At 38.8% G+C, this 25443-nt stretch overlaps 2 protein-coding genes and 1 pseudogene across 4 annotated transcripts in view; 2 read left to right on the top strand and 1 right to left on the bottom strand.

Moving 5' to 3' along the window:
• Positions 1 to 8771, top strand: part of scube1 (signal peptide, CUB domain, EGF-like 1) — a 118590-nt gene extending 109819 nt beyond the window's left edge. For both annotated transcript variants that reach the window (XM_028043809.1, XM_028043808.1), the window contains one exon: positions 64 to 8771. In XM_028043809.1, the coding sequence (XP_027899610.1) occupies positions 64 to 216 (153 nt within the window). In that variant the 3' untranslated portion in view covers positions 217 to 8771. The remainder of the gene's footprint in view (positions 1 to 63) is intronic.
• Positions 8772 to 10881: 2110 nt separating this feature from the next.
• On the top strand, positions 10882 to 15840 carry LOC114160896 (E3 ubiquitin-protein ligase Hakai). 2 transcript variants are annotated; one of them, XM_028043811.1, is made up of 6 exons: positions 10882 to 10955; positions 12037 to 12204; positions 13386 to 13492; positions 13579 to 13662; positions 14426 to 14499; positions 14603 to 15840. In XM_028043811.1, the coding sequence occupies exons 1-6, from the start codon at positions 10943 to 10945 to the stop codon at positions 15582 to 15584; spliced, it is 1428 nt and encodes a 475-aa protein (XP_027899612.1). In that variant the 5' UTR covers positions 10882 to 10942; the 3' UTR covers positions 15585 to 15840. The 2 variants fall into 2 exon arrangements, with proteins under 2 accessions (XP_027899612.1, XP_027899613.1); XM_028043812.1 differs by having other exon boundaries at positions 10886 to 10955; positions 12040 to 12204.
• LOC114161289 (chloride anion exchanger-like) lies at positions 15659 to 24851 on the bottom strand (annotated as a pseudogene).
• Between the last annotated feature and the right edge of the window lie 592 nt (positions 24852 to 25443).

Genomic DNA, 25443 nt, shown 5'->3' with positions numbered 1-25443 from the left:
CTTGTATTGTCTAACCTTCCATGTGCAGCAGTTTTTATGGTTTGTGCCTCTTTTGTTTGACAGGACAAGAAGTTAATAAAAGCCCTGTTTGACGTACTCGCCCACCCCCAGAATTACTTTAAGTACACAAGTGCAGAGTCCAAAGAGATGTTCCCTCGCTCCTTCATCAAGCTGCTGCGGTCCAAAGTGACAAGGTTCCTGCGACCATACAGCTAGACTGAAAATCTTCTTGCACTTTCTTGTTAGATCCTTGTGATCCTGCGTCATTCCAGACCCTCCGTCCTACATGTAACACTGAATCCCTGATCATCTTCTGCCCGCATTCAGGATTTCGCCCAATTTGTGGTGAAAAATCCAGATTTTCTGTACCTGTCCTCAATCTCTGTTGTCACATGATGCCTTTCAACGTCTTGAATACAGAACTGTAAGCCCCACCCTTTATAGTAACTGTACACTTAAACATCCAAAGTTTGACAAGTATAGGTTTTTGGAGGCCAGTAATTATTGTGTTGTAGAAATTTGTATTAGTATTTAATTTTGTAATATATTTGTTCCTTATATTTCAGCAAAGAGAGTTATAACCCTAAATACACCAATGTAAAAACATCTATAGTTTTAATTAATGTCCTACAGATACAGATGGAAAGCACAGTGTTGATGAAGCTAAAGATAGTGTACTCAATAGCTGATCTTAGTAAGATCATCTTACTACGTCTAAAATGATCTTTATTCCACAAATGCTGATAAACATAAATTGTTGATTAATTTATATGCTTATTTTTGATCTGATAGTTTGATCAAGCTAGCTTGTTGGCTAGTTAGTTTAGCTAGCTCGCTGGCTTGCTAGCTAAAAATTATTGTCCAATAGAAATAACCCGTACAGCAATTTACTCAATATACTAGCCTACATAAACTGGAGAGAAACGGAAATTGGTGACCAAGAATTTGTAAAGTAGGTATTGATTTACGCTAGTATAATTATTACATTATACTGCAGCATTTCAATCTGCCATGTCTCATCCACATTGGTGAGAAAAGAGTTGATTTAAAAAAAAACAACATTTTACTAAAGGCAGTTCTTTACAAAAGTATTCAGACTCCTTGCCCTTCATTTTAGTATGTCAACATTTTGTGTAAAAAAATTAACACAGAGAAACACATAATTCTGAAGTGCAAGCAAAAGAATCTATGGTTTTCAAGCAAAGAGAAAAATGTGTAAAATATAACCTGTAGCATAGTTTGGATCATGAATATGTTTTTATGACCACCTTTAGGTTTCCGCAAATAATGATAGTTTCATCCATTGCAGTCATGCTAGCTGTTTCTTCCTTGTCCAGTGTTTATGCTATGGAAGGTCTTCTTTGGCTTTGGCTCATGGCTAAAGATGTCGCATTGAAAGGTTGTGCAGTTGTGAAGTCACTGAGAAGGGATAGCTTGGATTTTTGAAATGACATTCTGCGAGAAAAGTAACAGCTTTCCTGAAGTATACAGATGTCAGATTGCAATGAGTTGGTGGAAAACGAAAGAAAAACCATTTGCAAATGCTAAATGCTTGTAAGCAAGAGTATATGTGACCCTTTAATTCTGCAAAATCACATCTGTTTGATCAGCGTCAGGGAGATGCTGATCATCCCTGAAGCAGTTTACACACATTTAGTTGAGCCTTTATGAATGCATTTAAAGGAAAAACTTCTCATATTTATGTATATTTCTCTAATTTGCAACCAGAGCAAACTGTTTGGTACCTTTGAATACTGAAATATCGGCTCTTTTTATTTTTATGAAGGTGGAAGCTCGCAAGTCGTATTTACGCACAAGCCTTACTTTCTTATTCTCACATTTATAGTTACAATACATTTGTAGTATATTTGCATGGATTACATATAAAATATTACCATAATCAAATGAATCAATTAAAGAAATGCATAATTCATTTCTTTTCTTACTATGACGTCTTGATGTGAAAAACACCACTGTGACTTGTTCCTCCAGTCAAATGTTGCTAAAGTTTTGTCTTGTCAGGTCACAACCTAGAGTTCTCTTTTTATTGAAATGATAAAACAGTCAACTTTTCCCTTTGATCCACTCTGCATACTTGAGGCTTGAGAGATGACAACTGCCTGCTGATAAGATAAAAAAAGGGATAATTTCTTCAATCAGCTGCATGTATTTAGTGCAAACTGCTTTGTGAATCCAGTTAGTCTGTACAAATCATGGCAAGTAAAGGAGATTGCGTTACTTTGTGAATTCTCTCTTGGAGAAGGTTTACAGCTCTGGAACACCTGTGAGACAACAACTCAAATTGAAACTATTCATTTAAACATTACAGAAGCCAATACTAAAAGTCTAAGTACTCTGAAGTTTAAGTAAGCTGTTTCAGACTGATGCTATATTAGTTTGCTTCATTAGCTGCTATTTATCTGTCTGTTCTACATCCACTTGCTCCTGGTCTAACTAACTGAGCTAAAAGGTAATCATGGATAAGTGGTTATTACTTACTAAGTAGTTGTGCATAGCATCAAATTGTGTCTGTGTTAAAACAATAAAAAAAAGATTATTATTTGGATATTACAAAGTGAATTTGAAGATCCCTTTAAATCTTACGTTTAATTCTAATAATATAAAATCCTCTATATCTATCTGCATTTCTCAATGGATTTTCTCAAAAACAAATTTAAGCATTTTAGATCTCACCTTCGTGCTGAAACAGTACAGTCTTGTGCTCTTCCAGGTGTTGTAGTTTTCGGGTAATTATTACTTTTGCTAACATATGATCAGCTGATTTGGTGGATTGATACAGTCTGATCCTATGTCACGTTAGTTACATAGACCTGTTAGACCTAACAAAGAAAGCCTGAAAGGTTATTATCCACTAATATGGCGTTGTACTCAATGAGATATGAATATTTTTAAACAGCTTAAACATGGGCTCCATCTGGCTAGCTATTAGTCTTCCTTAGTTGCTTTTTTTTTCAAACTCACTGCAACATGACATATTCTTATTACTGTAACTATCATGGGTAAGAGTAATAATATTTGCAATACCTTCAAAAACATCCAAGCTATCCCTTTAAGCATTGTCGCGGTCTCTTTGAAATATGTAATTAAGCTTTCATTATACAGTGGTTCTAATAGAATAATATTAATACTGAATTATTAGTAATAACAACAGGCTTGTATTAGCTAACCAATATCAGCTTCTGCTGTGTCCATTAATCTTTACTTTCTTATGTTTTTGCCCTCTACCTCCAAACTCCTCCACGGTCGTTTAGCAATGCTTTGCTCTGTCTTCTGTTATGTTGTCATGTTGTTACCGAACGTTGGGATATGTCTGAACAATGCACGGCACATCCAGTCATAAAGTCATGATGTGTCATTATGAACTGACCCACAAAGAGAGTGCACAGGTGTATTCCTACAGCATTCATGACTTTGGGCTGATGAGCAGATGCGCTTAAAGTACTTAAATGTGACAAATGAATTAATTACATCCCAACAATTCCACCTTAGCCTGTGCTTTATCCTTCTTAGCACATGAACAGATAACACCAATTTGTTTTATCTTTTTATGAAAAAAATATATACATAACAAGAAGAGATAAACTACCTAGAAGCGGCAAAGTGTTACTTTAGGGAGAAATGTATGTGATTTAAGTAATATTTGGAACATTAATTGCACTTGAATTTTCTACTTTGAAATGTTGAGGATAAAAAAACAGTAATTTTTTTTGTGTTAGCTTTTTTGTGTTGTTTTCAAGTGTACCACATATGGTGGTGATAAGTACGATAGCTGTGTTTCCTCTTATGCTAGCTCCCTTGTCTTTAGCACCTGAAAGCTTGTTAGCTAACGCAGCTTCCACTCAGCCAGAGACTATACATTTGTTGGAAAAACTAAACAATTGTTAAAACACCATTAGTTGCAATCGTGATTAGATGTTGTCTTCGGTATTGTTTAATCAATCCGTCGTACCATTGTAGGGGAATTGTGTCATTACAAACATGGTCAATTTTCGTAAACGATTGAGAAAAAAAATGCTTGTGTCTCACAATGTCTCAGAACGATGCGAAGAATGCCAAACAACACCGAACGGCACCGTGTTTGTTGGTGAAAGTGTTTATTTGTGAAAGAAAGGCACATTCGGGATACATAGAGAGATAGAGCTACGACGTCATTGTATCAAAAGAGACACCGCTCGGATGTACACACTGAAACATGAAACCGGCATTTTTAATTTTTCCACTCTGGGTATTTCTTATCTGGTCTCCCAAGAAAACAGATCCATGTGCACACACAGCTAAACATATCTCGCCTGTCTAATTAGCTTAGTTTAGCCTAGCCTAACTATCAGACAGATGACTGCATTGGACTCTATGATAGTTTGGGGTTTAGAGGAGTTTATTGTCAACTCTGTGACTAAAACATGGAAAGATCCTGTGGTCCAATTGTGTCTCCATGAACCGTAACATTTCATTTGCTAACTGAGTCCCTAGGAAGACTGGAAACGCTCCTAAATGCTTTCCACTTGTGAGTAATCCTTCTCACGGCTGAATGGCGGTCCTTGCTTGCTCTTACAGTCCTCCTTTGATAAACGAGTGGTGGCGGTGGCTTCCCTAAAGTCATTCCTGATGCCTTTCCATCATGGCTCCATGTAAACACAAACCGTACGCTCCAGGCTATCCATCTGCCAAAGTACCTCTGTTAGTAGAAGTTGACGTACTTGCTACAACTCAAACATTGTTTCTGATTGGCAACGTCTGAGAGTTGCTCCCCTTTGAAATTCTACAGGAACATCAAGAGTATACTTAGGTTTTTTCCATGACTGTATGGATAGTATGGAAAATGTTCCTTTCCCATTTAGTAAGCTAAACATACAGAAACATAGTCCTATCATTGGATATGTCACTCTTGCCATCATCACAGGTTGTGTTAGTAGCAATGACCAGGTTTGGTTCTATCTGTGGCTCATTTGAACAGATGTCTCCAAACATTTGATAAAATCTAAACAAAGAGATGTGTGCACCAGTTGTGTCCAAACTTGTTGACATTGTGGCCAAATATGTCAAGTTGAAAGTACTCAGGGGCCACAAAAATGTTCAACGTTATTTTTATTTTTTATTAAAAGTTTTTAAAAAAAATACGTTTTTACTTCATTTTACCTGAGCTGAACGATAAGCTAAACATGCAATATTTTAATGAATCAAGCAAAGCTGTCTGACTTTGCCAGAAAAGGAATCTGTAAATTATTGTATATCTGAAAAAACGGTTTCACGGAATTTTCCTAGTCAAAAAACAATAACAGTATACAATGTCCCAAAATGTTCAGGTTGATTATCTTTGTTTAATTTGTTAGTGTACATGCGTGGGTGTGTGTGCGCGTGTATTTTCAGCAACAACAACAGAATATATATACAGATATGGCTCGGTGCTCCCAGGTCTACTTTTTGATTAAAGCCACTGGATGTTTAAAGTCCCATATCCCGTCAAACTGAATTAAAACAAAACACCTGGTTGATGAAAAAGTTATTTTTTGAGTTGAACCTTGCTTTTTTCTAAACACTTTTATACATCTGTATATTTTTTTTGAAAGGCCTCGTATCGGTGTAAATTGCCGCTTAACATTTTCCTAAATATGAATCTGCATCAACCGCCTGGGCTGGCAAACTAAACTCACAGCATTCTTGAATTCTGGTCCAGGGAGCCACAAAATCATCATGAGGGCCACAAACGAGGCAGCTTTGCTGCTTCACAGTCTGAATGACTCGCTGTAAAGAAACAATGAAATCTGGTCTATTGACTAGCTTCTGCAATTCCTATTAGGAAATCATGAAGGAGAATGTCTGGCCATCAGTTTGTGACCTTCAGCCCAAACACATTTAATGTACAGAAGGAAAATTATGCAAAACACGCAAGAATGTCCATCTGAACAAAACAGAAAATTCAAGTTTTGAAGAGATAACGCGCCATGACTTCAAACGAACTGTTCATTCTTTGGATATGACTGAATTAAAATGAATTTGCACATACGAGTGTCCCAGTTATTAGGTTTATTTTTGTACTTTACCTTTATTTAACCAGGAAAGTCCCACTGAGATCAAAACCGACTTTCTCAAGGGAGTCCGTTGACAAATGGAATCATCCTCTGAAAACAGACGTGTTTAAATCGGGTTAGTTATGTCTCATTTTAGTAGCTGTTTGCTTATCCGAAATAGTTTTGGAAAACAAGAAAGGAAAGGATACTTCAGGTTCCTCACATTTCTTCATTTATGTCGGCTGAGGAATTGGATAACGAGGTGCTGTAGCAAAGTGTTAGCTTAAAAGTGTTCACACCTATACAACTATGCTAGAGGAGCCTTTATATGTCATATTTTATCATATTTTGGTCCCAACAGATTTGCTTGATTTTCCAGTTGAAGTTCAGAGGTTTATTTTCTCACTAAATTCAACCATATTTACTCTGTCCCGTCTGTAAACATGGCAAACTGAGTGGAAATGCCTCGTGGTTCTTACCTCTCCCACAGGGTAATATTAGGAGTCACGTTTCACCCTGCAGTAATCGTCAAAGACCAAATTCTTAAGAATCCTCAGCGTTAACCTCATGAAATCAAACTAGTGCTTTGACAGAATCAGCAGCCTTCCCAATCCCAGTCCTTTACATGGACCTTTGGGTCGTAGACAATTGTGGCTTGTACTTCATAGGACTGGTTGACAAACATATCAGGGGTGTAACAATACTAGCTTCACTGCTGGGCACATACCACGGTTTCTGGGCTGTGGTTTGGTGTATGTTTGGTAAGAACAGGAAAAAGAAAGAAGCCAAATGTTAGGTTTGTTTTAATTTATTTTAAAGGGGGAATAAAATACCCCACAAAAACAAACAGCAAAACGAGATGTTTTTTTTTTTTTAGTCGAGGTCCCTGAGTCATGTGCACAGAATGCAGATGTTGGCTTGTTTTAAATCTCAATGTACAGTTAACAAAACAAGCTGAAAAACATACTGCTGCTTATTGATTTAATTTATTCGATGTCATCGTTCACGACTTCTTCTGTTCTCTGATTGGCCCATTTGAAATTCTACCACAGAAATCCATCTCTATGGGACAAATCCCAGGCGGAGTCCTGGCGGGAGATGAGAACCGAGCAGAACCGTGCAGGAAGATGACGGCCAGAACAGATCCACATAGAACATAGAAATAAAATAAACCTAATTATTGTTTTGATGAGAGTGCGCTAAATGTTCCTTGTGTTTGATTGAGGGTCTAAGTAATTTTAAATTGTTAATGCAGCTTCAAATCTGCTGTTAGAAAACCAACAACTTACTTCAGACTGCTTACACACTCTGTAAAACACAATTTGTGATATTATTTTTTATGTTTTTGTTGTATTTTTTGTTAGGACATAAAAAAATTTATGTCTTTAGTGTTTTTGTGAAGCAGAGCAGGAAAGGCGGAGCTAGCATGTGACTCACAGCTTCAGTAAAGAGAAATTATGAATTTTGAAGGAATTTGAATTGCATTTAATTGTCTATGCTCTAAAATCTGAAGTTATTGTACTAATCAACGCTCAACGGGACAGTTCTAATCCAAACACAGATCTAATGAAAAACTATCAACATTTTGCTCTGTTTGTGAAACGACAAAAAGCAGGATTCTACTTTTTCTTTTGGCATTGGGAGGGAAGTCAAACGTAGACTTGTCTTGTTGACCGTGCGTCACGTCTTGTGAGCCGAATGTATTGTTACACCCCGAGTTCCAACCCTACAAGGAACGAATGTAGTGAATATTTTGGGGGGAATGAAGTAAACGCCCCAGTGTGTGTATGCTCTGTTGCTCTTGTTACTCTGGTTACTTTCTCAAAGCCCTGGCTTCCACCCGCTCATTTCAGTCCAGGTTTCACAACCAAATACCTTGATTGACTGTTTGGCACATACTGCCCGACCAGAATTCCTGCATTTGTCCACAGAAAAACCCATTTTAATTAATGATGATCTGAATTCGAGTTCAGAATCCACACACACACGCACAAAAAGGAATGATGGACTTTTAAGGCTCTGCCAGTTGTTACAGAGCGTACTAAAGCGAAGCTGATGACTGGAAGGTAGGAAATTAATCTGAAAGCTTGGGCTTTGCAAAACACTTTGTGGTCCTGGGAAACTGTTAAAGTTAATCGTCTGAAGCATTCAGAACCACAACTATGGTTCCACACGGGAACTGAGTGTGGACTTTCTGCTTGAAATCCAAAGTACGGAATTTTAGCAAAAGAAAAAAAATGCCAAACCCAAAGTCATTTTTCTATCACTGGCTGATAATTTCTCTGTTAGGTAATGTAACTTATAAATGTTAGTGCTTGGCATAAGTTTCTGCTCCAGGTCTTGCTAACAAATCGGTCTGCAAACCGATAGTCCTCTTTGTGTTGTAAAGATGAGCACTGTTTCATGGAAAGTGGTGAGAAAAAGGGATCAAAAATGTCAAAAATAACAACTCAATAAATTGGAGAATGTATCCCACCCTGGATGGGCGTATGCATGTTGTATGGATGAGAGTCGTAGGAGTCTATGTGCAGTGTGTGTGTTGACGGGGTGGTGTTTCTATGGATGCCTGTGAAAAAAGAAAAACAGTCCATGTTGACTTTAGTCCCTTTTTGTATAAGAATAATTTGAACTTTGTGTTAGTTGGTTGTACCCAAAGAGAGAAACTGTGACAGTGTTGTGGCCGTTGTTTGCTCCGTGAAACTCCAGTACTGAACAAGTTCAATAAACAGTAGCAGAAAAACAGCCAAGATGTTGTCGTGACTTTGTGTGAAACCTTCAGAGCTCCATCTACAGCTGAAAATATGTATGTTTTCTTGGGGGGGTTCCACATCACCAAACAAAATTTATGATGGCAGTTTTATGGAAGCATAAAACTGCCAGAGCTAGGAAATAGATTGTTTACTATTACAATGAGATGCAAGGATGAGCTTTGTATGTTGCTATCACAAATTGTTTTCCCGTTTCAATGAGATACACATAGCAAAAGAAATACACTTCAAGTTAAAAGCAAATATGGAAAACAAGACATTTTTCCAAGTTACCGGTAAGTGAAATCCAATGGAATTAGTATGTTTTATCAATATTCAAGAATTATTGACTCTAAACAAGCCACTATTTCTTGCTGAAAAGTTACTTTAGTTAGTTTTGTCTTTTTTTAAGTGTAATAAGATATTTGAGCTAGAAATTAGACAAAAACTCTTGGTACGATTTTGTGTTTTTACAGTATAAAAATACATTTTGATAACAGATTACAACTTTGTTTTTATTGTTTCCTCTGACTCTGTTTCTGCTGGACAACTCTCTGACATCTGGGGTGCCAACATTTTACTTTCCTATATAAACGAGAACATATTTCTCATAATCACTACAATGTATCTCTTTTTATAACAAGATACTGCACTGGCATTTATTTCTTAGTTCTAGGGGGGAAAATGGTTAAATTCTTTCATAGATTTCATTTATTTATTCATTTTTATTTAAAAGCTAAAGTTCCTGGGTAATTAACAATGAAGCCTGTGAAAAGTTTCATATTGTTCTCATAGAACATTCAATAAATAATCTTAGACAAACATTCCACCTTTTGAACAGAACAGTTAATTGATTTGGTTTGCAAATTTCTATTCTGTCTGAATTTTACTTTCATAACAATTTATTTTCACCACTAAAAACTAGGACAGAAAATATTCTGACCAAAACAGATTCTCAGCTTGCTTCCTCAGCTGAGGTCCAACTTGTCTGAAGACCAGTCATACCTCCGTTTATTTTTTAATAAGGTAGTTCCTACTATTTCAGAAGAATTTTACAGTTTATATATGCTAATCAAACGTTCTTGTGAGTACACATCTTAGCCATCTTATATGCCCTTCAGTGTTTTGCTTAGATTCTTGTTTTACATCTACGTCATTCCGTAAAATTTCAATAAACAATAACGTCTTATAATCTAATCTAACTGAAAAGATATTTCTTAAAATCCCCATAACCATCAAAACTTTGATGATTTATAAATTGCTCAGGTGATTCAGACTTTTTGCTCATGGCTGATTGTACAAAGATCTCACCAGCAATCGAATCATGTCTAGTGCTCCGCTTTCTGACCACTCTTCTATCTCCCCCGCTTTGAAATCCAGATTGTTTGTTTCATGCCAGGAAAGAGACTCCGGAAAATGTTGCCTGCATTCATCCCTCGAACCAATAAATGTTGCACAACCAAAAGCTCAGAAAAACACTGGTTCACAACACACGCAGCTCTGAGTGGGAACACAACCCCCAGGTGGACAAGCAAGATAAGACACAGCTGCATTATGTTCTTTCTCTTCATGCTTTCTGTTCTTTAATAAAAGTTCAGTTAGTGATTATGAACTGTTTATGGCACCTTTACAATTATCAGCCAAAAAAGGGATGATGCTATATTTTTAATTTTCAATATGCTGACGAGGTTAAAAAGCCACCAAGGTCATTGTTTGGTTTTTCCAAAATGATCTCGGTTTACATCAAACCTGTGGAACTGTGGGTGGTTTACTATGCATGACTGCCATCTTGTGGCAGCATACGGTATTCCCATTAATTCGTCAAAATATGTAGGTGTGGATAGTCCTAATATGGCTCTGTGGTGAACCTCAGCTTCATTATTGATGTCTTTATATATTATTTTGTTCCCCATACTTTTATTTGTTTTGATTAATTTTTTATTTATTGTTTTACTTCTGTCTCAGTCTGTATGTTTTATTGACCGTACTACATTTCTTTAAAAAGCATTTCCGTAAACCTGCTGTGTTATTTACCGCATATTGTTACATATTTTGCATCTGAATAAAAATGACTTTTATATTTTTTTTGTGTGTTCTTCCTTTCATTCCATTTCCTTTCCGTCAGTCGTTCACATCCCATAATGCATTGCGTTCTCTCGTTGGATTATGGACCAAGGCGGTAAGCAAACTGCTAGCCCGAGCCGCTGTTACCAAAGTTTGTTTTTTGTCTTTATTTTAACCGTTTTATTTTTCTGTAGTGCATTTTTGGGCTAAAACAAACCACCATTTAAGAAATTGCTGTCCTGAGACGTATGGTTGCCTCTTAGTGCTCCGTTGCATGGTTACATTGAAGCTAAAAATGCTTAGAGACAGAGTCATGCAAAGTGCATCATTATACTGACGCACAGTTAGTGTTCAGACTGACAGCCTATGTAGTTTTGTGTTATATTAGACAGCGCCTTGTTTAATTACCACCCTTCACATTGGTGAGTTATGTTCACACGATAGTTGGAGTAAAATTGGTTCCGACAGAGTTAGGCCGCTAATGCTACCTAACCAATGTTAGCTGGTGCGGCTAATTGTGCACGCTAACTTAACTTGTCCCCTGCGCTATTGTTGAGTCGTGTTATTTTTATTACATAGTAAAATAATTTCGAGTTTTCTGTTTTCTGTGGTTATATTCTAATACTAAATGTGAACCTGTCGGTGTTAGACATAGATTAGTAATCTTTGCGGTAGTTGTTCCAAGCCGCCGGGGTAGTTACATTGATGCCCGATTAAAAACAGCGATAAAGTGCTTTTAAAATTAATTTTGACATAAATAAGATGGACCTAACACAGCTATCAAGTGTATTAATTCACTGTACAATCATTAACTGTAGTGCATGTTTGTTTTAATTTTAACCATTATTATTGTCTCGATTAAAATTGGTAATCTATTGGTAACATTTTACTTATAGAGTGTTACTATTCGGACACAGTTGTATAGTAATAATTCTAATATTTTTACACCAGCGTTGTAATTGTCCACTTTTATTACAGTGGTAATATATAAACAAACTACCTTTAATATTTTTATACAGTCAAATCTTAAAGTTAGGCCTGTCACGTAAATTTTAATTTATCGGCTTTATCGTTTCTTCCGGCCTTTTTCTCTTTCTATTGATGACACTGACCATGGTATGACAGTCATATACCCAGAATCTTGTTTGTACGAGTTTCTGCTTCTTTCTGTTCATCTTCCTTTCCTTCATCATCAGCAGAAAATGACCTCCCAGGCGGCGACGGCTCGGGGAGTCTGAGTGACCTGGACGTTCGCAGACGGATTCCCATTAAACTGCTGTCCAAGCCGCCCCTCAGGAGCAAACCTCTGCCCCGCATCCAGAGACCCGGCATCAGGCCCTGTAAACCCGAACCTGGAGAGGACGGTAAGCAGAGCCGGCCCAAGGCAGAAGCCAACTCTGCAGCCGCTCTGGACGCCTTGTAAACCGTTGAGTTTTAACACAGACCACAGGTCGAGAATTGTGATATTTTTTATTGAGAATGCTATTAGGTCTGATTTAATAGGTTCAGCGAAGATGAATGAAAAGATCTCAAATTGTTGTGCATTTAAATTCAAGATTTGAACGAATTGGGAAGTTTACTTTGTAAAAGTGCAAAAAATCTGAGTGACAACAATCAAACTGTGACAACTCTGAGTGAGTTTGATTGTTGTGACCATAGATGATTGTAGCTGCAGTTTTTATTGAGTTGTTTCTTATACCAGTCGTCTATTGACTCCATGCTGGACTTCCCAATGCCATTAGTGACTTGGGGTTACACATCAAAACCTTTTTAGGTGTGATAAAGGTTTCTGTGCATTCTGGAGAGGTTTGAAAAAATGCAAAATTTTAAGTTCTGTATTTTCAATGCCAGGATAAATATGAATGATTCAAAGATAACTGATTTTAGAGACTTTATAATCTATTTCGATAATTCAATGTTGCGTCTTCCTACATTCCTTTCTTCGTTCCATCCTTTGGAAATGTCAGTCTGGAAAAGGATGGAAGTTTTGCTTGCAAAACTGAGTAGGAACCCTCTTTAGATAATATTTCCATACTTATCGTAATCTCACAATATCTGATTGTAAAAGCTGTGAAGATTGCCTTTAACGTGACGGAGTTTGGAGATTGGATTGTTGGTACCAGCTGTTGGCTGAGATGCTAGGCTAAAATTTGCTCACTTCTTCTCTGTTTTGATATGGCTTGTTGATAATTCTTGCCGTTCCGATTTACGTTATGTGGACCAAAATTACAACACTTTGTGTGGCTGACCTTCTGATTGGATGGCTTGTTGGAAAGTCATGAACGACCTTGTACCTATTTGAAAAACAGAGTGTAGCTGATACTTCAATAATTTTAATGTCAAGATAGATTCTGTTTTTAACTTCTTTTTTTTTGTATTCTCAGAAATCATTAACTTTTTCTGTCATTGTTTTTGAATGTTGTTCAACTCCATGTGAATATTTGTACATCTGCTATGGAGGATTTTTGCTCCAGGTCTGCAACTCTAAAGCTCTCCCAGTCTGTCAGCCCTGCTTCATTCTCTCTCTCTCTCTAAAATCTGCCAGATAAATTCAACTTCAAGCAAGAGGAGCGCTTTGACTGTTGCACTAAAGCTGGCGATGTGTTCGGGAGTCAGAGGAGATTTCCACAGCCGCTTTTTTGGGACTATAAGGTGCGTTGCCTGTAGACCAGTTATAGCATCGATCCTGTTATTTGATACTAAAGCTCATTTTCACATGTTTGTCACTTTGCCAACAGTTGAACTTGATCGGCGAAAGAGATGGAGTCCCGATTCACTTCTGTGACAAATGCGGTCTCCCCATTCAGCTGTACGGACGGATGGTATGCAATATAAAGATGAGAATGGGATCAGAAAGTCATTTTAGTTCAGTCGTTTTATTGAAAAGTCAGATTCATACGTCCCTTATTTACACAAAGTGATACAGTTCCCACATTTCTGCCTGGATAAATGATCTAAGGTCCTTTTCCCTTATTTTCACAGTGAGCTTAGCAAGGTGAGCCCATCAACTAACTCTATCTTTGGTTGCCTAGCAACAACCAGTTGAGTAACTAACGCAGGAGTAGTTTAAGGTTTCACCACTGCCTCATAGCTGATTGACAATAAAAAACAGAACTAAGAGAGATCATTCATTCAAATTCAATAATACTTTATTAATCCCAAAGGGAAAATAAATGTCATCATAATTCATATTAAGTCAAGATTCTTCAGTCATTGTAGATAGTAACAGTTGTGGGCAGGTAATGTCTCCTGCAGCAGTCTGTACTACATTGCAGTTGGAAGAAGCCTCTGACTGAAGACAGTCTCATAAAGAGGATGGTCAGGGTTGTCAGTATTTCTAATATATAAAACCAAAAAAAAAAAACAATAACATCGACTGATAAAGAACGCTGGTGTAAGTTTTTCAGCCATATTGTCCAATCAACTTTTTATTGTTAGGCTTGGTAGCAGGAGTCTGAATAGTAAAAACTATTTAAAATTGACCACTCTGGGGTTAATTATAATAATAATCATAGTTATATTTTTTTGAATCGATTAAAATGAATGAGTTGTTGTCTGTTGTGACTCTCCTCTCTAACGTCTCAGATTCCCTGTAAACATGTCTTCTGCTACGACTGCGCTCTGCTGCACGAGAAGAAAGGAGAGAAGATGTGTCCAGGGTGAGGCGCCATTTCCTGACTTGAGTCGAGTCCCTGGCCTGAGTGACGTTACTCATCTCTGCTGTGTGTGTGTGTGTGTGTGTGTGTGTGTGTGTGTTCCCAGGCTGAACATGTACAACTGCACGGAGCCGGTGCAGCGCATCGAGCAGTGCCAGCGCGGCTCGCTCTTCATGTGCAGCATCGTGTCGGTATGTAAGCGCACCTACCTGTCCCAGCGTGACCTGCAGGCCCACGTCAACCACCGCCACATGAGGGCGTCCAAGTCGTCTCGCCAAGACCCCGTTCACCTGCCGCCGCCCGACGTGCCGGAGCGTTTCCGCGTGCCGCCGCCCCACATCCCGAAGAGCCACGTCCACCTGCCGGCACCGCTGCCGCCCTACAGCCAGCCACCACCACCCAGTCCCCACGACGGCCCGCCGCCGTCCCCGCTGGGGCCCGAGACCTTCCGTATCTCCACGGTAACTACCCGCAAACACAGCAACCTCATCACGGTGCCCATCCACGATGACTCGTCGTCCCGGGACCCCCACCCTGCGGGGCCCGGACCCGGCCAGCCCCCCCACCACCACCCCGGGGACTACCCCGGTCAGCCACCTGTGGTGTCGCACTCCCACCACATGATGGCGCCACCGCAGCATAACTTTGGCCCTCCTCCTCCCCCTCCGCCCATCAGCCATCCCATGCAGCATCCCGCCCAGGCCTCTGGGACCCCACACATGGTTTACAACCAGGCCCCCCCACCCCCAATGTCAGCAGCTCCCCCACCCATCACCCCCCCACCTGGGCACATCATGGGCCAGATCCCCCCTTATATCAACCACCCGCCCCCAGGACCTCCACCGCAGCACAGCGGACCCCCTGTTAATGCCCCCCCACCACATCACTATAACCCCTCCTCCATGCAGCAGTTCCCTGAGGACCAGGGCACCCTGAGCCCCCCCTTCAGCCAGCCGGGGGGTCTGAGCCCCGGCATGTGGCCCGCCCCAAGAGGACCGCCGCCCCGGATGCAGGGGCCCCCACCCCAGGGTCAAATGCCAGGGCCGCACCACCCAGACCAGAGCCGCTACAGGCCGTACTACCAGTAAGCTGCCAGCTGGTTGCCAGGGTAACAGTCAGTGTCATTTCATTTTCATAGCTAGTGTGAGTGTTGTTAGTGAGGCTCTGGGTGACGGGAGGAATCTGTTCCACACGCTGAGCTCAGCTCCACACTGAACAGATTACAGACCCTGAGAAAAGATGGATTTCAGTTTTTTTAATGACATGTTAAAAATCTGTATATATGTCGATTGATGTCACCTACATTAACATATGTTAAAGCAATTCAATAAATTTATAACAGCAGATGTTTTCTCCTGTTTGTTTGATGGTAATTTAATGAAATTGTCTCCTGTATTAGGTTCATAGTTTAATATTTAAACCTAGTGCTGGGCGATAAATACATTTTATTGATTACTTTTTTTGAAGATATGATTTTAAGAAAATCTGGATTTTGTTTTTCATAATTCATTCAGTTTTCATAGTTGGATGATGTCACCACACCCAGGGCAGCCATCTTGTTTTACAGCTCAACTCATAAAAGGGAATAACAAAAAGTTTTTGAAAATATTTTCTTTTGTAACTAAAGAAAAAGTGAAATAAAAAAATTAAACTGGAGATTTTTTAATCTAGCCCTATTTTAACACAATTACTCTATGACTAATTTGTGATATTTGTGAACTTGTAGCTATTACTCCATTCATGCAGATGAATAAACTGATATAAATTCATAAAAATATAATTGACAAAACCCCTTCCTATCTTGGCTCACTCTATTTCCAGCAACACTCATTAATAAATTAGGTTTCATTTTGCAGGAACAAATTTGAAAAAACAAAACTCAGTACATTCAATACTTAAGTATCAACTTTTATCGAATCAGTAAGATCCATATTTGTGATAAATGCACCTGCTTTTAAAACCAGTTGTGTGTATTCTGCATATTTAGTCGATATGAACATGATTGTATTTTTTGTTTGATTCTTCCTGAACAGGTTCATGTTGAAAATGAAAATTTTCCCTGGGATAATAAAGGTTAAATAACACAAAATAATTCAAATATTTCCAGGTATCATCTGATACCTAAAATTCAAACTTTATTGCAGTGAATTATTGAAAAACATACTTGTGGGATGAAATCAAATTACTTATAATGACGAGTGAAATTCCAAATGTACAGCAGTAACAGTCAATGACTGGACTGAAATATTAACATGTTGCTTGAACTATTTATTCCTGGGTAGTTTTTCCATGAGTTGATTTTCCAGGTTGTTCCTCTACAGTTTGGTGTCTTTCAACTGCAAAAACAACAGAAAATGAAAAGTTTACAGTTTCTTACAGGTTCGACCACAAACTCACAGCTGGTTGGGATTTTATGTGGCAAAACAAAGCTGTGAATTATTATGAGGTGTGAGTTTTGTTTTTTTAAGAATTGTATGTTCTCTGGGTTTTTTTAATCAATTTCTGCAAATATAAACAACCAATAGGAAATGTTTAAGTTTTTCTTAATTTTAAAACAAAAATAGAGATTGAATGGTACTTTAAAATAATAACGCATTTCCTATGGGAGAAAATTTTAAGTTGCCAACATCATCCTATGTTGTCAGCATCATGCTATGCATCATTGCTTTTCTCCATCAGTTGATCTGATCCAGAATAGATCCACCATGGTTCTATTTGGACATATGCTGGTACCAGACGCAGCATCCAACGTTCCTGCTGACTGTTGGATGATTTGGCAACTTCCTCCAACACATTGCTTGACCCCATGTGGACCAAATACTTTCACCCGTAACACAACTAGGCATTTCTCTTTAAGATGGTAGATATCACTCATTTTAATTTTTAAACATGTTCTATGGTACATCAAGTAGTAATATATCAGCAAATTGCATTTATTTCTTTCTCACCACACTGCCAGTGCTGTTGTCTTTATGTTTTTCTAGCACATCCAGCATGGCATCATGTAGAGTTAGGAAGAACATGGACGTCCGAATCTCATCATCAAAGAACATGCAGCTGTGCAGTTTCTCCATGATGAGGGCTGTTGATACAAGTAAACAATAAATGCATGGATGTGTCTGAAGTTTTCAAACAATTTTATCAAACCCTCAGCAGCTTCTCTTGTTTTTCAAACTAGATATGTAACGTTAAGGGCATTTTATGGCAACAAATAACCAGATACCTCTTTCGTAAAAACAGGAAGTAAATGCCATGTAAGGATAATAATACGTCATCAGGACTCGCTGTGATTAAGGAGTGTTTACATATTTCACTTTTTAAGTTTTTCAAGTCAAACAAGATGCTAGAAAACTAACCACAGACAGAAACGTGACAGACAATGTTCTGGGAATAATATTTAACCAGCTACATTAACTTATTTAAACACTCAAGGCTAAAAGTGAGACTTGCTTTACATGGATGGTTAAAGTAGAGTAGGCTGGTAATTCACTTATCGGAGAAACATTCTGACATTAGTCTGTAAACATCAGGCTAGTGATGTTTACATCACTCTGATGATGTAAACATCTGATGATGCATGGTCAATTGATAACGCATTGGTCAATTTGGAGCAGAGCTTCTGTCCATCTGTAACCTTGTTGTGTTATAAATTACAGTTCTTGTTGTAATTCACCACTGTGGTAAAGTGCTTGTAAGTTCTTCCATAGGGTTCTGGTTTGTTGGATCTCTAAGCTGTGGCTCTCCGCCTCCAAACTTCATAACTCACCACTTAAGTCGTCACTTTAAGAACTCCAACTTGAGACGCAGGTATTGCTATCCTTACTTTTGTCCCGAGTGGCCATTGTGTTATGCGTCACTTTCAGGTTTGGAGTATAACTTCAACAACTTTCAGCTGTCTTCACATCTGCCTAGTAGACATTTTTTTTACACAATGAGAAAAATTCTCAAAGGGACTGAATTAAACTCACCGTCACATGAAACTATATAAACGTCTACATCAACGTGTGTAAACTCCTTAAGAGCCTGAAGAGAGGATAACATGTGAAGCTTTAAAATATAACGGCTGTGAAAGGACAGATGTGCTTGATATTATTGTCTTCTGTTAGTTGTGTTTACATCCAAATAAAAGCATGAAGCCATCATTGTTTTTCAGCAAACTGGTCATTCAGGAGAGAAATGGCTGAATAGGTTGCAGATATAAAAGGACGATTTTCTGCATCATCAAGAACTTCTATGTGAGCCCAGAAAGCATCAGGACAGCCTCTGGTTTGGTAGGTTACCACAGTATCATGTTACCAGAGCAGAGCATGCTCAACGTTCACCACCATGAAGAAAACATCAAACCAGTCCCTCAGTGCAACTTCTCCCAAAAATTCTGCAACAACTTAGGATGATCTGAGTATTTTCTGGCATGATGGAGCCTGAGCTGCAGGCTGGTAACAAGTAGCTCTAAATCAGAAAAAAAAATCAAATATGCAAAACTCCCCAGACTCTTTTTAGTTCCCTGCAGTCAGTTCTCAAAAAGCCTCTATTTTGTGTTTATCCACAAAATTGAGGAAAAATATGAGTCACAATCACCCAAGATCATTCTGTGATTGAAGGCCCTCGTGGATTTATGTGACTGCAGGCGGATTTGCTGTTTTACCATTTTGAGTCCTTTCATCGCAGAAATGTCCAAGAAGGAAACAGCAGAGAAGTCCAAGGTCAGTCTGTGGAGGTTCACTGTGGGAACGCTGAACTCCCGACGGAAGCTCGGCGCTCCAGTTCATCTGAAACAGAAGCTCTTTCAGATCGGCTGGCAGCTCCAGACCCTCCGTGTTCACTTCAGGGTCATCGGTTGCAGTCCGGAACAAATTCTCTAAGCCTTTCTGTTTCACAAAGTGGAAAGTAAAATTAAAGACACAACGTTCACATTGCCACATTTTCGCATGTTATAGCAAAATTCTATGCATTTTCTTGGGATTTTATGTAACCGATTAGAGCAAATTATCAAGTTTTTTTTTTCCAGTGAAAATAAAATCATACTGTTCACTCCCAGCTTCTCTACCATGTCTGCACATCTAGAGATGGAAATATTTGTTCATTCTGTACTAACCAGCTCAAGCTCAGTTTTTTAGAATGTGACTGTGGGAATCAGTTTGCCACAGATTCTCAATCTGGACTTTGACTGGACCATCCTAACATATAGATATGCTTTGATCCAACTATTCCTTTGAAGCTCTGGCTGTGTTCAGAGCCAGTAGAGGTGTTTTTATTAAAATGTGGTGCATTCTGTAAACTTAGTGACTAGATTCCCCTCATATCTGAAAGCGCAGTCATGTGTCAACAGAGTAAATTACGGAGGACTGAGAACACGAATTTGAGGAGCTCCACTGGTGGAGGTGTATTTTCCAACATGAGCATACTGAAGTATCTTTGTCAGAAAGTCCAGACTTCTGAGACATCAAGTGGTGTTCAATCCAAGTCTCTGCAGGGTGATGGTATTAAACACTGAACTGAAGTCAAAGTAAAGAAGTCAGGGATATGTGATCGCCAGTGGATATTGCGTCCTTAGTGGAGAGTCTGCTACCTGAGCTGTGACTCTCTGCAGCTCCTCTATTGTTACTATGGTCCTCTTGATTAATGGTCTCCTTCCCTGATCTGTCCGGTTAGGTTAGTAGGTTTGTGCCAAATGTGCCAACTTCTGAAGGGAGTTGATAACTCTGAATTTTATTCAGAGGTGTGAGAGTAAAGTGGCCTGAATCAATGTTCCACTTTTCAGATATTTATTTAAAAAACAACAACTATTAACTTCATGCATGATTACCCGTCTACTTCAGATTTAAGCACTACTTTGTGTTGATCTGCCACATAAAATCCTAATAAAACACATTGACCTTTGTAGTTGTACTCTGTTCAACTGTAAAGCTGTGGGCAAATATACAAGGAGGGACCAAAAACAAGGAAACACCAGCAGGGTTATTATTATTATTATTATTTTTTTTTTTTACATACTCTCTAACTAGAATAAGGTCCCACCTCTATTATGCCATGATCCCGTTTCTGTAGGAGCTTCTTGATTTTTCGGACCGTTTTGTTCCTCTTCTGTAAAACTCTGAGAGGGTCGAACCCAACCTGGAACACAGTGTGATCATTTTGTTCTCCCTTATTTAAGCCGAGACAAAAAGAGATGAAAGCAGCATCATTTTATACGTACAGCTTCTACAAGCTTGTTCCTGAGGAACTCGATGTTGGCAAAGAAGATGGGTGAAGGTATCCGGAAGATTTTTACTCCTTTTGGTTCACATACCTGAGGAAGGACGGATGATGGACGTGAAGTGATTGTATGGACTTAGTGCGTTTTACTTTATTTCACCGACTCACCAGAGGATAATCCTTCTGATCTCTGTACAGGTCTGTAACTGGGAGACTGGCCAAAATGGAACAGCAGGGGCTAAAGAGAAACAGCAGTTGTTCAAAACACAGTCCTTAGAAGACACACTAATAATATAATTAATAAATTGCCTCTGCTATTCAAATCTGCTGATGAGCTTTAATTTTTCATCAGATCTTGATCTAATGAAAGCAGTTTATGTCCGTTTTTTTGCTCCACATCCATCAAGTGAATCTGTCACCTCTAGACAGGGGGCCCTCCACAATTAATTGATTTTATTTAATTTTTGTCATAGAAATAAAAATAATAAATTGGGGCCCTGTCAATTACAAAATTAATCATATTGTGTTTTCTAAAATAGTTTTTAGCAGTAAAAATTAAATGTTCCCCCTCCCAGACCAAAAAGCAGACGTCCATATTTGCCCTGAACCCCCCTGGATCTGAAGGAAATGATTCGTTCCTGCTTGCCGCTTGACGGTGATGGTGGTCAGCAGCAGTCAGTGGAAGACAAGAACGACTGTGGTGGTTACCATGCCGCCACAAAAAATAATAAAGTCAGGTTTTCAAAAAAATAGAGAAATTGAGAGAGAGAAAAAACACGAGTGTCAATTTGTAACCCAGTTTTTCTCCAAGAGAGGTTGGTAGACTGTGAGATTATCAACCATTTAGCATAATTAGCTCAGCTTCAGACGACTGTTTGCCTCCATTTCACTAGCATTCTATGAACAAAGGAAAAAAATGACCAATATATTCATATATTTAAAAGGTAAAAATGTCCTTGTACCTTTTTACCACACTTAACAACAGATGAGTCAGTCAGCAGCAGCTCTAACCCACGTCCCTCCTGACCCGTCCTCTCCTAAGTGAAATTAAAGCTGCAGTACGTAACTTTTATAAAAAATACTTGTTTTTACATATTTGTTCAAACTGTCATTATGTTGTGACAGTATGGCATAGAAATAATCTGTGAAAAATTTATTTCATCTGTTTTCTCCCAGTACTATCTAGAGACAACCAATCAGAGGCAGGAGAGTTTTAATGCTGTCCATCACAATCTCATGTGGCTGCTCCCTCCCTCTCATTGCTCTGTGCTATGCTGTTGCTAGCAATAACGACAAGTTGTTTCTCCACCGTTAGCACATTTAGCAGTGAGTGAATGAGGTTGATTGACAGCAATAAGACCCTCCTCCTGGTTCTGACTGGTTGTTTTTGGCCAGAACGTTGCATTACTTTAACCAGTAATAGTAGCTCAGGGAGCAGATGGAGGAGATTGATCTTTGCACAGATTATCTGTATCGTAACAAACTGTCACGACATGGTGCCAGCTTTAACAAATATGGAGAAAACATATTTTTTATTAAAGTTATGTACTGCAGCTTGAATAAAATGCAACTACATAGCATTTTTTTTGAGAAATCTGGATTGCTTTATGTATATTTTGCACGTTGCTTATGACTGTTGCTCGTGGGGAGAGACATTTCAGTAAGCTAAAACTAATAGATAAAATGTAAGCAACCTACTTGCATACTGTATACGGACTGCTACATGTAAAATTCATGAGCAGTAAATATTGTGTCAGTATTGAACCAAAGAAAGCAAGGCCATTGCAAGCCTTTAAAATTGTGACGCTGTTGATGGGTCAGATAGACTCAAAAAATTGTGACAGCAGCTGCCCCCTCTTGATCCCCCCCCCTGCAGTCAGGGTGTGTGTGAGGGGGGTGGGGGAATTTCATTTTTTGTCATGGGGCCCAAGATTCTTGGCGGCGCCCCTGATTGCAACAATGAGTAATATCATGTTGATAAGGCTGTGATAAACTTAAGCAACATGTCAATAGAATAAAATGTAATTTATGCCTTTCTATCTGATTCAGTACAACTGAACGTTTCCTTTTTCGTTTATGTCAGATGCAATAAATTTTATTATTACAACTGAGTCCTGAAGACGACTGTCAGAAGCTCTATGCCCAAACCCACAGCCAGACCAAGATCCAGTCCAAGCAGGACGGCAGCCAGGCACGTTCCGACCCACACCACCTGCACACACACCAAATCAAGTCAGTACCAGAATGACAGCATGAAAAATTCTAATACAGTGCTATGAAAACGTATATGCCCCACTCACAGATTCTACTGTGATTTTTTCTGTCACAATTTAATGAATCAGGTCATTAGATTTTTTTTAAAAATTTGAGACAGTTAACAAAATGTTGTTTACAAATATGTATTGGGGGGGAAAGCAACTCAATACAATTCAATCAGACTTGATGTAAAAAAGTAAATGCTCAATTCTTAGATCATAAATTAATTGTGATATGGCAGTGAGCCATAAACAACATAGGCTCACTGTATGTCTCTTCATTTTTCATGACACTAACCTGAAAAAGAACTTTCAGTCAAACATAGTGGTGATAGTTTGAAGGCCTTAATCTTTGCTGCTTCAAAACCTGGACAATTTACTATAATTAATGAAACCATACATTTTAGTCTCAAGCAGAAAAACCTGAAGTAGAATCTACCTGTGCCTGACCTTAAGTCAGTGGTTCCCAAAGTGTGGGGCGCGCCCCCTAGAGGGGGCGCAGAGCCATTGCAGGGTGGACACAGGAAGCGATATGGATGAATGGGGGGAAAAAAACAAATAAACAGTTACTCAAAAGTGTTTCACGGTAAAGATGGTTTGTAGTTTGTTTTGTTGCAACCTTTAGTGTGAAATAAACTTCAGTGGAGTTTAAAAACAAAATATGTGTATAGGTTTATGTCTGGTTGAACCATGTCTGTGCCCAGTTGATTTTTTGGAGGGGGGATTTTATTGTAATCAATAGGGGGGCTTAGAGAGTCTTTGGGAATCACTGCCTTAAGTGAAATACTCACCCAGGAGTTCTTATGCAGCAGAACATTGCATCCTCCAGGATTTTGCAATTTGTTTTGTAATTATTTTTTTCAGTAATTCTTTTTTTTTCCAGAATGACTGATTTTTGTGGAGCTACTTTAGAATTACTGGCCAGAAATTTGGGTACTTTTTTCCTCATCAAAGCCCTGCAAAGATGTATATGTAGAAAAAAAAAGATGAGGAAAAGAAACAGAAAATTTGCAGGGAGGCAAGTACTTTTTCAAAGCATTATATAAAATTGTTATTTTTAACAGTCTATTAGCACCTACACATTCTGGTTTGTCTCTCCTCCAAAGGTACGGTATTTCTCTGAATTGCATCAACATCCCTTTAGGTTGACGACTACCAAGGCACCCAGAACAGACTGTCGTCACATAAAAAATACAGTAGTTAGAGTTACTATCATACACAGGAATCAAACTACAAATATTTAGGGGCCTGCCAAAGTGGTTGGTTGGAATCCAATGTTTTGATGCTGAAAATGAGCTAAAATGCTGCAGTTAGCTTAAATTCTGTCTGTAGCATGTGAGGTATCGCTAGCATGTGGATTTACACTGAGTTACTCCATTCAGTATTGTAAATGTGACTAATATATCAAAAATTTACTAAAATGTGTAACGTATATTGTTAGCATGAGGTCTGCCACTAAAATGTAGAGCAACTAGCATGTTGACGCTATGTGGGCTATCACTAGCCTGTTGACGAACAGTGGCTTACTCCACTCAGTATGATAAAGATGGGCAATAAATACAGAAAATAGCTAATATGCTTATTTTAGCAAGACTAATGTCAACATGACATGTGCTGACCCCAGACTCCACATCACCCAGCAGCCACTGTCTGACTCTGTACGTCCTCATCCAGCCAATCACAGGCAGAACAGAGACCACCGCTTTTTTGGCACGATTTGCATCGCAGCTGCTTCAATCGAACAAACACAAGGAAAACAAAAGAACAGTTCGTTTGGTTCTCTCTCTTACTTATCCTGCAGAAAGGTAAAAAAAAGAGAGCAGGGACGCCGCTGCAGCTGATCGCCACTTAGGCGTTGATTGAGCCCAGGAACACTTACGTCAGGTATTCCTTAACATGCTCCATGAGCGCTTTGTGTTTCCTCTGGATTTTCTCATGGTCTTCATTGAGGCTGTCTTCAGAGTACACAGGTCTGGAAACCAACGTACTGTTTTCTCGAAGTCACCGTCATTGCAGTGAACGTTTCTGAAAAGTCCAACTCCGGCAAAACGCAAAAGATCACTTGAAGAAACTTTGGAATCTGAAATCTGACATCAGTCCCATCACGATGCGCTCTTTGTCTGCGCTCTGTTCAATAATTAACACACATTGAGTCATAGTTCATTGAGTTGACGTGTGCCATCTCTTTATTCTCTTTCTGTTACTTAACCTGGGAAAGAGTGGGAGTGATAAACCAGCTAGAATTCAAGAACAGTCCACGTCATAATCGTTAATATCCTTGGGACGTTTTTGAGATTGATTTTAGGCTTATGATGTTGATAATCACAAACTTTCACGCTTGTCAGGAACACATTTCTAGTGGTTTTAGAAATATATTAATTGATAACAAGATTAAAGGATTTACATGGTGATACAATCCTATATGAGATTCCACAGGGAGTTATTTTTGGGACAACTTTTTTTCTAGAATGTTCTGGTAGAAAGAAAGTGAATTTTT

This window comes from Xiphophorus couchianus, chromosome 17 (assembly GCF_001444195.1).
Source record: "Xiphophorus couchianus chromosome 17, X_couchianus-1.0, whole genome shotgun sequence".
Classification (NCBI taxonomy): domain Eukaryota; kingdom Metazoa; phylum Chordata; class Actinopteri; order Cyprinodontiformes; family Poeciliidae; genus Xiphophorus; species Xiphophorus couchianus.
This window is presented reverse-complemented; position numbering and strand designations above follow the sequence as displayed.